The 10,380-nt window shown below is 49.8% G+C and overlaps 3 protein-coding genes across 3 annotated transcripts; 2 read left to right on the forward strand and 1 right to left on the reverse strand.

Moving 5' to 3' along the window:
- Positions 1 to 753: 753 nt before the first annotated feature.
- Positions 754 to 2,289, forward strand: COCSUDRAFT_40352 (hypothetical protein; the record flags this gene model as incomplete). Its single annotated transcript, XM_005649465.1, has 5 exons — positions 754 to 938; positions 1,051 to 1,108; positions 1,193 to 1,285; positions 1,690 to 1,929; positions 2,068 to 2,289. Coding segments are annotated over 5 exons (798 nt in total), but the record flags the coding sequence as incomplete, so codon positions are not given.
- Positions 2,290 to 5,630: 3,341 nt separating this feature from the next.
- COCSUDRAFT_52726 (hypothetical protein) lies at positions 5,631 to 7,083 on the reverse strand. The gene is made up of 5 exons (XM_005649466.1): positions 6,993 to 7,083; positions 6,775 to 6,890; positions 6,598 to 6,661; positions 6,308 to 6,460; positions 5,631 to 6,060 (listed from the first exon to the last, which is right to left on the reverse strand). The coding sequence occupies exons 1-5, from the start codon at positions 7,002 to 7,004 to the stop codon at positions 5,992 to 5,994; spliced, it is 414 nt and encodes a 137-aa protein (XP_005649523.1). The 5' UTR covers positions 7,005 to 7,083; the 3' UTR covers positions 5,631 to 5,991.
- A 1,571-nt stretch (positions 7,084 to 8,654) lies between these two features.
- On the forward strand, positions 8,655 to 10,250 carry COCSUDRAFT_61236 (hypothetical protein; the record flags this gene model as incomplete). Its single annotated transcript, XM_005649467.1, has 4 exons — positions 8,655 to 8,809; positions 9,037 to 9,162; positions 9,424 to 9,695; positions 9,994 to 10,250. 4 exons carry the CDS (start codon positions 8,655 to 8,657, stop codon positions 10,248 to 10,250), a joined length of 810 nt encoding a protein of 269 aa, XP_005649524.1.
- Between the last annotated feature and the right edge of the window lie 130 nt (positions 10,251 to 10,380).

The following is a 10,380-nucleotide window of genomic DNA, read 5'->3' on the forward strand; positions in this document are numbered from 1 at the left end:
CCTAAACCCTAAACCCTAAACCCTAAACCCTAAACCCTAAACCCTAAACCCTAAACCCTAAACCCTAAACCCTAAACCCTAAACCCTAAACCCTAAACCCTAAACCCTAAACCCTAAACCCTAAACCCTAAACCCTAAACCCTAAACCCTAAACCCTAAACCCTAAACCCTAAACCCTAAACCCTAAACCCTAAACCCTAAACCCTAAACCCTAAACCCTAAACCCTAAACCCTAAACCCTAAACCCTAAACCCTAAACCCTAAACCCTAAACCCTAAACCCTAAACCCTAAACCCTAAACCTGAACCCTAAACCCTAAACCCTGAACCCTGAACCCTGAACCCTGAACCCTGAACCCTGAACCCTGAACCCTGAACCCTGAACCCTGAACCCTAAACCCTGAACCCTAAACCCTAAACCCTGAACCCTGAACCCTGAGCCTAAACCCTAAACCCTAAACCCTAAACCCTAAACCCTGAACCCTGAGCCCTACACCCTAAATATAGGGTGCAGATGCCAGCCTGCTAGAAGCAGAGCAGCGCCATATCATGTTGCAATTTGACGAGCTGCACATACAGGTGTCATTCTTGTGGCTTGTGGAAGTAATTTAATTGCAATTGAAGTCATAATTTCCCTAATTCAGTTCTTGCTCAGTGCTCTTAAGTGTTTTTAAAAGCAGCATGCAATCTGAGTGTTCCACTGCTGCATGCTATGCATTCTTTTCTCTGTGAATTTGTGGCTTGTGTGATACAGGAGGGCCTGGCGTGGGAGCAAGCGAGCATGAACCTGGTTGGTCTTGCGGATGAAATGGACATGGAGATGGCGCAGGAGAGAGAGGGCGATGGTGGGAATTTGCTACTGGCAAACCGCGCTTTGGCCTTTGTGGCGAAGTCGGTCTGCGCGAAGTGGAAGCACTTTGTTGCTTATTACACCTACAGGTCTGGCTTTACTTTCAATCTCGAAAACAAGCTGTAGAAATAATGCTTAGCTTGGTATTGGCAGCTGACCTCAGAGAACGTCACAGTTGAAGGGTTCCTGTACTGATTGCAGGATCGCCTCCGGGTTCCGATTATTTGAGGCAATTCAGGAGGTAGTTGAGGCTCTGCATGTGAGAGGCTTGTCAACGGTTGTTTTACTGTGCGATGGCGCCAGTGAGAACAGGACTCTGCAGAAGGTTTGGACTGGATTCCAGGGGGAGGACCCGGCCGACATGCCAGTGTTCATCATGAACAGATTTACAGGCCGCAAGATGTTTATCCTGTCAGACTTCCCACACCTCATGAAGGTGAGGACATCAACAGTTTCAAGGAAGGACCTGAATTTCTTGCACTGCATGTGAAGCACCTGAGGGGATACTTCACTTAGTAAGGCATGCATGACTTGACTCAGAGCGCTGCTTTGCCGCAAAAGTTGCGGAATGCTCTGCTGACGAGCTTTCTGATCAAAGAGAGACAGATGGTCTGGCTGGGTCACAAATTCAGCTCGGCAGTGGTGGAGTCAGTTTTCAAGGCAGACGATGCACGTGATATCATTGGAGAGCATTATCTTACCCGCGAGGCCGTCTATCCAGACACATTTGCAAAAATGAAGGTGAAGAAAGCTTTTACCCCACAACCAGAAATGTGAGATCTATTACACATGTTACAAAATTTTGATTATATGAATTGCATGCATGGATATGCTTCCCAGGTGTCTCCAGCCACCACAGTGCTCAGCTTTGCAATGTCCGCGGCTGTTCTGCGGTTGAAAGACCGTTCCTGCCACGAGTACGTTCAGGGCACGGCTGCCTATTTAAAAGCATGCGCAACTCTGTGGGACGCCTTTTTTGATGGGAAAAAGCTGATGATTGACTCTGACTGGCAGTCTCTTCTAGGAAGGATTGAGGCTGCACTAGCATGGTTTTCATACTGGTACCAGGACTGCCGCAAGGTGCGTCATCTATAGCTTTTCAAATTTGAAGCAATCAGGTATCAATGCTGCATAGTTATTCGTCGCTTGTGAGTTTCACAATGCAATGCATGTACCTTGTGGCACCTCATGTCTCATAGCTTCCAACTATATTTGCAGGTGAGGCAGCTTTTTATTCCTATTACAACTTATATGGACATGCATCTGGCAACCCGCGGCTTTGTGGGCTTCGTTCGGGAATTCTTTGCGCAATTCCCAGAGACAAAATTTTACTTGCGAGGGAAAGATTTCACAAGCAACGACGCAGAGCATGAGTTCAGCGAGCTGCGGAGTGCAGGGGGACCCAACAGAAACCCCAATGCTTTGCAGCTTGCAGAATGAGTTAGAGCGACCCAATTAGGAAATCTCATGTCTGTGGAGCATCAGAGGGGCGCTTATACGTTGCCCAAGCCTAAGCGCAAAGCCTCCAAGAGGCAGCAAGCCATGTCTCTCAGTTCTGACATTTAGGCAAGATGACATGCAAAGGGAAGGGGGTTAAAGCATGAAGGGGAGACTTGCTCGCGATCACGGATATCATTACATTGGATAGGGTGCTGTTGCACTGCATTGCTGCTGTGTCATTTAAAATTGTGATCATTTTAATGTTCGAAGCAATGGCTGCAGATCATATATGCATGCAGCCTGGCTCTGAATGGTACTGTAACACAAGTTGAGGATGTCCTTCTTAAGACCTGTTGAGCCACCCTTTTGTGTAATGACTGCCGGGGCCACACCATCTGCTGAGTACATGGCTAGTATACCCCGCAGTACATTCTTCTCAAGATGATCGAGCGGCCTTGCGCTGGCAGAGCAATCACCAAGTCCACCGACGGAACAGCGGATAATTTCATGCTGCAAATACCCATGCACTGCTTCTCGGCTCTGGAGCTTTTCTATCAAATCCCTACTGAGCTGCAGCTTCTCTACCCCAATCTTCCTTTTACTTCTAGCCCCTGTTGCATGCACACCTTTGCCCTTGCTGCCCTCCCTATTCTTCTGTTGGGTCCTGAAGGCGTCGGTGTTCCTGACTTGTAGTAGCCGCCGCTTGACTACTTTTCCAAAGGCTTTGGCTCTGATTTTGATGTATATTTGAATGATGTCAACAAAAATACGGTTGACAGAGGCCACCAAATCTGATCTGCTCAAACCCAGCTCTGCAATATCAACTCCCTCAGCTTCCAAGTGTGCTGCAAACTTTTTGAAGATGCAATCAAGAAGTTGGGACCGGAGTTCAGTTCTGCCAAGCAGGACACCTCGGGCCGCATTGACGCATTCAGCAGACACAGACTCAATATTGACGAGCTGCCGGAAGATTGACTCCACATCCATCATCCACAGCCAGAAGTCTGTGGTTGCGTAGGTGAGCCCTCCGCGATCTATCTCCTGCATGGGAGGAATAAATGTGAGTGCAAATATTGTGAAGCTACACAGTAGAGATGCAACAGTAGAGATGCAACAGTGCTGTAGAACTAAATTGTTTGGACATTGCAAAAATCTTTGATTGCGGTGTAAGTGACTTGCCCGCTGCCACCTGCTGCCTTCTTCAGGGATATCTCCCTCGGGCAAGGTCCTATCATTGCGCCGTTTCACCGTCAGCTGCTCCAAAGCCTGCATGTAGTCCCAATCAATGCGAAACGCCCTGTGTGGATCTTTCTTGGCCTTGCGGTGCTCTGTGACGAGAAGCTGGATGACAATGTAGCCTGCAATATAATACACCTGTAAGCGCAGACAACCACATGTCAGGAGCTATTCATCAGAAGCCATTCACACAATCTTAACACATATGTTAGGCGAAGCTGGTCAGGCAGGGAACGCACGCAGGACAAAACACAATGTCAAAGCTGAGCTTTTTAAAGGGCTACAGATGCGTACCTTCTGACGCTCTATTGGATCTGGATCCTTCACAGGGTGGGACCCTGCAGGGTGCTCATTGGAGGCTGCGCCGCGAAGCTGTCTGTAGACACGAGAAATGGCATACTGCAAGGCCTCCCGCAGCACGGCTGTTGGTGGGGGTTCAGTTACACCACAGCCAAGCAGCGCCTGCTGCCACCGGTCGAAGAGATCCTGCTCTGTGCTAAATCTGTGGAACGCTGCTGCATGATCACCCCATGAATAGCTGCTGCTGAAGGATGGGGGTATCATGGTTTGCAGCTGGCTCACCAGGTAGTCTATAAAAGCTGCCGCTTCGGCTTTCACACCATCATCGGGAGCGCTGCTGTACATGGCACATACAAGTGCGTGATGTTGTGCGCTGATATGGCTGTCAGCCATGAGACTCTCTGCTGCTGCCCGGAATGCTCTCTGAGCATCTTCTAAGAGTCTCTGTTGTGCATGCGGCGCTTCTGATTCTGATAGTCGTTCCTGACCAGCTGGTTCATGTACTGAGGCTGAGGCTTCCCCCTCCACAATGTTGTGTCTTGCTGACCTGCGTGGCCCCTGTTGCTGAGCTGAGCTGCTGCTTGAAAACCACTCCTGGGCCAAATCAAAGCGCATCAGACTGTCGATGGGCTCACGTTGCAGCTCTTCCGCCATGCGCATGGGTAGAAGAGGCGGTTCAGGGATGCTCCCCCGGTGGCCTTCCACAGGCAGCTGCACGTCATCATTGGCTGCATTTGCGTAGCTGTTCAGGCTGGATACTGATTGAACAAAAGCAGTATGCAGAAGATTCTGACGGACAAGCTCTTGCTGATCTGCAGGTAGATGTAAGATGTCCCTGAAGGACATGGCTGGCTGACTGCTGTCCATAGGCCCTGCAAGCACCAGTAGTCCTCATGCATACAGCATATTATAGCTACGAGAAACTTGCAACCTGAGGAGAGGCACAAAGATATCGTTGTGTGTGCGTTCAGAAGGCCTAGATCTTGAGGCAGAAAAGTATGATCCTGTCTAGACAATCGAGCTTTGAGTTGGTCTCAGGCTGGATTTTGGCACTTTAGAATGACATATTCGATGCCTCATGATGTACATCGAGAATCTCGCCTTGCAGAGCCACTTAGTGCACAACATCGCTTACCCGGGTGATCGCTTCAGGCTGCCCCACCTCCAGGATACTGCCTGAATCTCGAAGACCACGGGCAGAGAGTAATATTTAAAGTATATCTTCCGTCCGCTGTAGCTGATGTCAGAGATTGGGGCTCCAGTGTGCCAGAAATCGCTAATGAGGATGACGTGAACCTGTACAAGGGGTCCACTCCACCCGCTACCGTCCACACTGACGAGCACGGACACCCACAAGCTCTTCTCAGGTATAGAAAACTTCCATTTGCACGGGCGCGGGCGTGCGGAATGCTTCTGGACTGAGATTAAGCGCCTTTTTCAATTTCTCTCATTGCATCGCAGAGCGGGCCGCGCAATTGCCCGGCGTGTCCGACCCCGTTAGTATAGTAATTACCCCTACCCAGCACGTGCGGAACACATGCTGACATTTTCAGCCTGTTTCTATGTGTTGGAGGTCACCAGGATTTTTTTTTTAATTAAGGAGTCTCAGTGTGTTGTGCCTGCTCTATGGGTGCAGTTTGGGACAGTTCTGTGATGGTCGATTTTCCATGTAATTATAATACAATGTATATCCAGTACCATATAGCACACTGTGCAGAGTTATGAGCAATGACTATGAAGAGCAGAAAAGCTTTAATATCTTGTGCATTTTCAAAGGTGCAGATGCTGGAACAGAGTGGATCATTGGGAATAGCAAGATTACAGGTGGTTGCCAATCTTCATGATTGCGATGGCTCATCGAATACCATATGGTGAAATCGGCAAAGCCATGCAGCTGCCAGCAGTGCACACCAGTAGCTGCATGCTTCATCTGCAAGATTTATACCCCAAGACAAATTGAGGACCTTCATTGGCCAATATCAGAAGCAGTCACGGGTTGGACACAGACAAAAAATTTCACAGTGCTGCATGTTGTACGTAAAGTCAGAAAGTCTGACCCTGCAGTTCTGGGGTGCATGCTGCAGCTGACATGTGCCATACAGGCGGTCAACAGCACTTCCACTCCCATGACAGAGTTTAGGAATGACATGGAATCATATTTCTCTCCTAAATGGAAGCCTTGATGGAGGCTGCCAAAGCGCTCAGCGAGTCCCTGCTATCCGCTACGGCAGAAACCTGCAGGGAAAGCCAACACATACATACAATCAAACAAGCTTTCTACCAAGGCATGTGGCAACAAGTGACAAACCGAACTGTCCGTCAATTTTGCTGACGTTTTGCTCGTCTTGCTCTGATCAATGTTCAAGTAACAGAAGCATATGGGGAAACCACAGCAGTTGGGTCTGTCCGTGACATGCAGCTTTGCAAATGTTTTCAGATCTGCAACTATGGCGTGCGAGCCATCGACAAGGAGAGTACGTACCTGAGCCAGCGTCTGGGGTCCCTCCTTCCCGAGGAATGTGACAGCGGCGATCACAGCAATGCAGACTGCCACCACAATCAATCCTTGCTGGCCTCCCAGTCCCTGCCTGGCAGCCCGGTCCGCCGTAGGACTGCTGGTGTAGAGGCTGCGCGGCTGCCGTAATCCACACATGCCGGTGTTAGGGGACAGCACTGCCCTCTGAGAGCACTAGCAAGTGTCTAGAAAGAAGTGGCCGTTGTCCATACTGGTCACAAACCAAACTGAAGTATGAGTCCTTGATTGCATCTCACCTCGACGCCAAAGATGTTGGATTTGCCAGAATTGTCCTCCTGAACAAATCCACGAGCGCGAGGCCTGAGGGCAGGGCAAGAATCTGTGAGCAAACCTGCAACCATCCCTTTGGCAGGCAACATAGAAGATTGCATTCTGCGCACAATACCCAGGGATAGGGCTACCATCCCACTCACTTCTCTCTTATCGTGCTGTATTGCTTGGCTGCCAGGACCTTCACGCAGCTAAGCCTTCCACTGGCATGTTCCCTTCTCGATGCTGAGAGAGGTTGGAAGCAAGGCTGCCTCAGTGCCTGTGGAACAGAAATCACAATTTTCTGATTCTGGCATTTCCTGCATTCGTCCTGTTGCAACTGAAGGCATTCACATGAATATTGTGTGGATAGATCGCGCACCTGACTCTGCATCTCAACCTGACGAAAAATCAAGCTTGGCTGCACCAGGGCTGGGGTATGGATGCTGAAACAACAAAAAATTTGATATTGTTCTGGTTTTCGCAACGATCGAGACAGTGCAACAAGATGTGGGACTGGGTGAGCTGACTCAGCAATGACTGGGCTCCTCAACGCCGTCGACCAAAGAGAAATTCGTGTGACGAGTTGATTGAAACGAACCGATGCAAAAGATGCTTTGTAGATCAAATAAGCTCTAATATTTGAAAGTTTATGCCCAACCGCGTTGAAATGTTGGCCGTCAGCTGTGGCTTGACCCCACTTGTTGTCATCATATAGATCGTGATGGAGCCAATTTGGTATCTTGTTGAACATTGAGAACTGCATCCCTTACTTTATCAGAAGTGACGGCTCATTAAAAGTGCCCTGTTTGGGCAGTCACCTAAAAAGAACGGATCCAGACTTTGGCGGTGGTGCAACCGGTTGCTTTTGGCAACCGTAATACTTACAGATGGATTTGCAGCGCTCGAACAGCGATGCGATTGAGAAATCCTTCCACGATTCCTTTCAAGATGGAGACACAAGTTTTCTCCTGGACACCAACGAGCTCCAGTTGGACGATGTTTTAAGACTTGGAAGTGCGCTTCTCAACCCTGTCCACCCTGTCACCCTGCACCGTTTCAGCCGATCCATTCTACGATACCTGTGCATATAGCAACATGAATATTCTTAGTTGCACGCTCTTGAGCCTTGCAGTCCATACGATGATAGCACAATAGTATCTTTAAGTTTTAGCGTTTCACTTTCGATGTGCAGCTGAGACGTCTGATGGCGCTGAAACACAAGAGCCTTCCGCGCTTCAAGACAGCTTGCTCACACTGGAGACAGGAGGGCTTGCGGAAGATGAATGGTAAACGACTTTGCACTGCCAAAACCATCACCATGGTTGATTGCTATTCCTGTACCCATTAACTTCTGGATGAGAGTACAGCTTATATTCGGGTTTCTGCAGGCTTGTGGCTTCGCCGTCTGAGGCGCCTGAAGAGAGACCGAAGGGGTCTGTTGAGCCAGGAGAAAATTTCAGGAACCCTCGCGATGCCATTCTGTCATCGGCTCCTTCTGAAAGGTGCGGGATTTGGTCAAATCAGGCAGAGTAGGCCTGTTCTGCAAATCTGGCTTTATGGATCATGTACTCCTTTCGCAGCGTCTTTTCTGAAAAAAACCAGAATGTTGCAGGCTATCCAACCATGCAAGGGCAGATTTGCAGCCAGCCGTGGAGAGGAGGAAACGCAGCATATCCTCACCAGAACCTGCTGGTAGCGCGCCAGTGGCCCAGGCGCAGTGGTGTGGCAGCGCTTTATCGACTCAGTCTACCAGCATAATGCAAGCTAGCATGGTTTACGAAATTGCTTAAGCTTTGCATCTTTCAGCATTTTTATTGGAGAGTCCCTTCACTTAACGGTCACCTTGCACCACAGTATAAGGCTGTCCTACGTGGATCCGTATTTGCAGCTTATATTTGGTTTGCTCCCCTGCATCCCGAACTGTCTAATGGTTTGTTATTTGGGGCTTACTGGACTGGGGTTTGCTACTCTACATAGGGGTAGAAGAGGCGTTGGCAGCAATGCAGATGGACCAGTGCAGCCAAAGGAGGGGCAGGCTAGTATGCCGGAGATCAAGACATCTAATCCAGGCACACTGGGAGCTCTGGAGTCCTTCACACCTTCTCCACCGCGCCTGTCTGTGCTGCCTGCTGCTGATCGCTGGGGAGACTCCAAGATCCCCCGCTCCCCACTCGCAAAGTCTCCAGCCGCTTCATCGTGCGTCTCTTACTGGTTCGGCTTAGGCAAAATAGCTGTGGCCCTTTGCCAGACTGACAGTGCTCACCTGTGTGGTTGTGCTGTGGACCATGAAGCTGTTCAAAAAACGCTGGAATTGCCCGAAAACTTGTACTTTGATTGCAGCAAGTTTTTGGCCCACTACATCCAGGTCAGATGAAACGCTGAATGTGTACAAATTTTAAACATACCTACTGTGTGTCTCGCAGGACAAATGGGTTTGGTGCAAACGCGGGCAGTGCAAAAGGCAACAGCCCATCAAAATTGCCATCTCCCGGGGCGATCCCTCCCAGCCCCAAGCGCGTAATGACACCCGGTGCATCATCACTGAACAGGTAAGCAACAATATCTACATGCTGTGGTGTCCTCCTTATTTTGGGTCTTCAACTTTCAAGTTGAGCATTCAAGGTTGGAACCTGCATGAGCCTTAATGTAGTGCAGAAAGTTGGCCTACATTTAGACCCCTTTCTGAGGTGCATTTGCACAGGCATGCATCGGTAGCTTTGCTGACAAATTCTTAACAGTTGACAAAGCGCTCTCCCAAAGCTGCCATTGAGTCGTTCTATCTTCAACGAAGCATTGCAATGGTTGTGCAGGAGCGCATCACCACTGGGCGAGTCGCGCATACCCAAGCCGCGCGCAGGCGCGCAGGCAAGCGGCACGGCAGCGCCGGAGACGCGGAAGCAGCGGTACGTGCCCCGAGCAACGCCGGAGCGCTCGTCTCAGAGCGGCAGCAGCTCCGGTGGCCGCAGCGGCGGGCGGCCGCGCAGCGCCAAGCCCAAACCCAAACTGACAGATCTGGAAAAAGGCTGGGTCGGCAATGATGTGCCCATTGAGGACAATGCAGAGGACGGCACCTTTGCAGGAGGTGCGATTTGTGTACCTTCTGTTGCAGCGCTGACAGGAAGCCGAAAGCAACTGAACTACTGGTGCTTGTTGGGTGTCAGTCTCAAGCCAGCGCCAGCTCATTTCAGTCATGGTCACAAACCAGGGCTCACCCAAATTAGTCAAGGAAGAACCTCTGTGTCTGCATGTGAGTGTTGCAAGAAGAATATGCTAAAGTGCGCTTTGCTAATTCAGCATAAAGTGTGTAAGTGGTTTCTGACATCAACAGCATAAGTGAATTTGCATTCAGCAGAATTTGACACCTGATTTAATGGGTGCAGATGAGGCGTTGAAGGTGGCTGAGGAGCTGTCTGCTCCCAGCGAAACCAAGGCAGGGGTTATGGGAGTTGCTGAGTCGGGGCTGACAAAACCTAATCAAGAAGGCAACACCACAAACTTGGAAGCGAATGCCTCCAGCAGCAAAGTAGACGCATGCACGCAGGTCACCCCAAAGCTGGGGGATATGACAAATGGACCAGCTGAGCAAAATAGCCCAGCTCAGAAAGCCCAGGCATGCGCGTGCTGCGACATCATGTGATTATGGCTGATTGCACCAATCATTGCACCAATATGATGTTCTGGTTTATACACACTGTGGGCCAGTGACTGGATGGGGGCCCATTGCATCAAAGGAGCAATGCAGCTTAAGCATTATACCTAACGGAATG

The sequence above is a fragment of the Coccomyxa subellipsoidea genome (assembly GCF_000258705.1).
Source record: "Coccomyxa subellipsoidea C-169, whole genome shotgun sequence".
Classification (NCBI taxonomy): domain Eukaryota; kingdom Viridiplantae; phylum Chlorophyta; class Trebouxiophyceae; family Coccomyxaceae; genus Coccomyxa; species Coccomyxa subellipsoidea.

Bases quoted from the DNA above. Each gene is read 5' to 3' on its own strand.
- COCSUDRAFT_52726 (XM_005649466.1), bottom strand. The intron at 6,662-6,774 runs GTGAGTGGGATG...CCCTGCCCTCAG, and splicing joins TACAGCACGATAAGAGAGAA to GCCTCGCGCTCGTGGATTTG. The intron at 6,461-6,597 runs GTGAGATGCAAT...GGATTACGGCAG, and splicing joins CCAACATCTTTGGCGTCGAG to CCGCGCAGCCTCTACACCAG.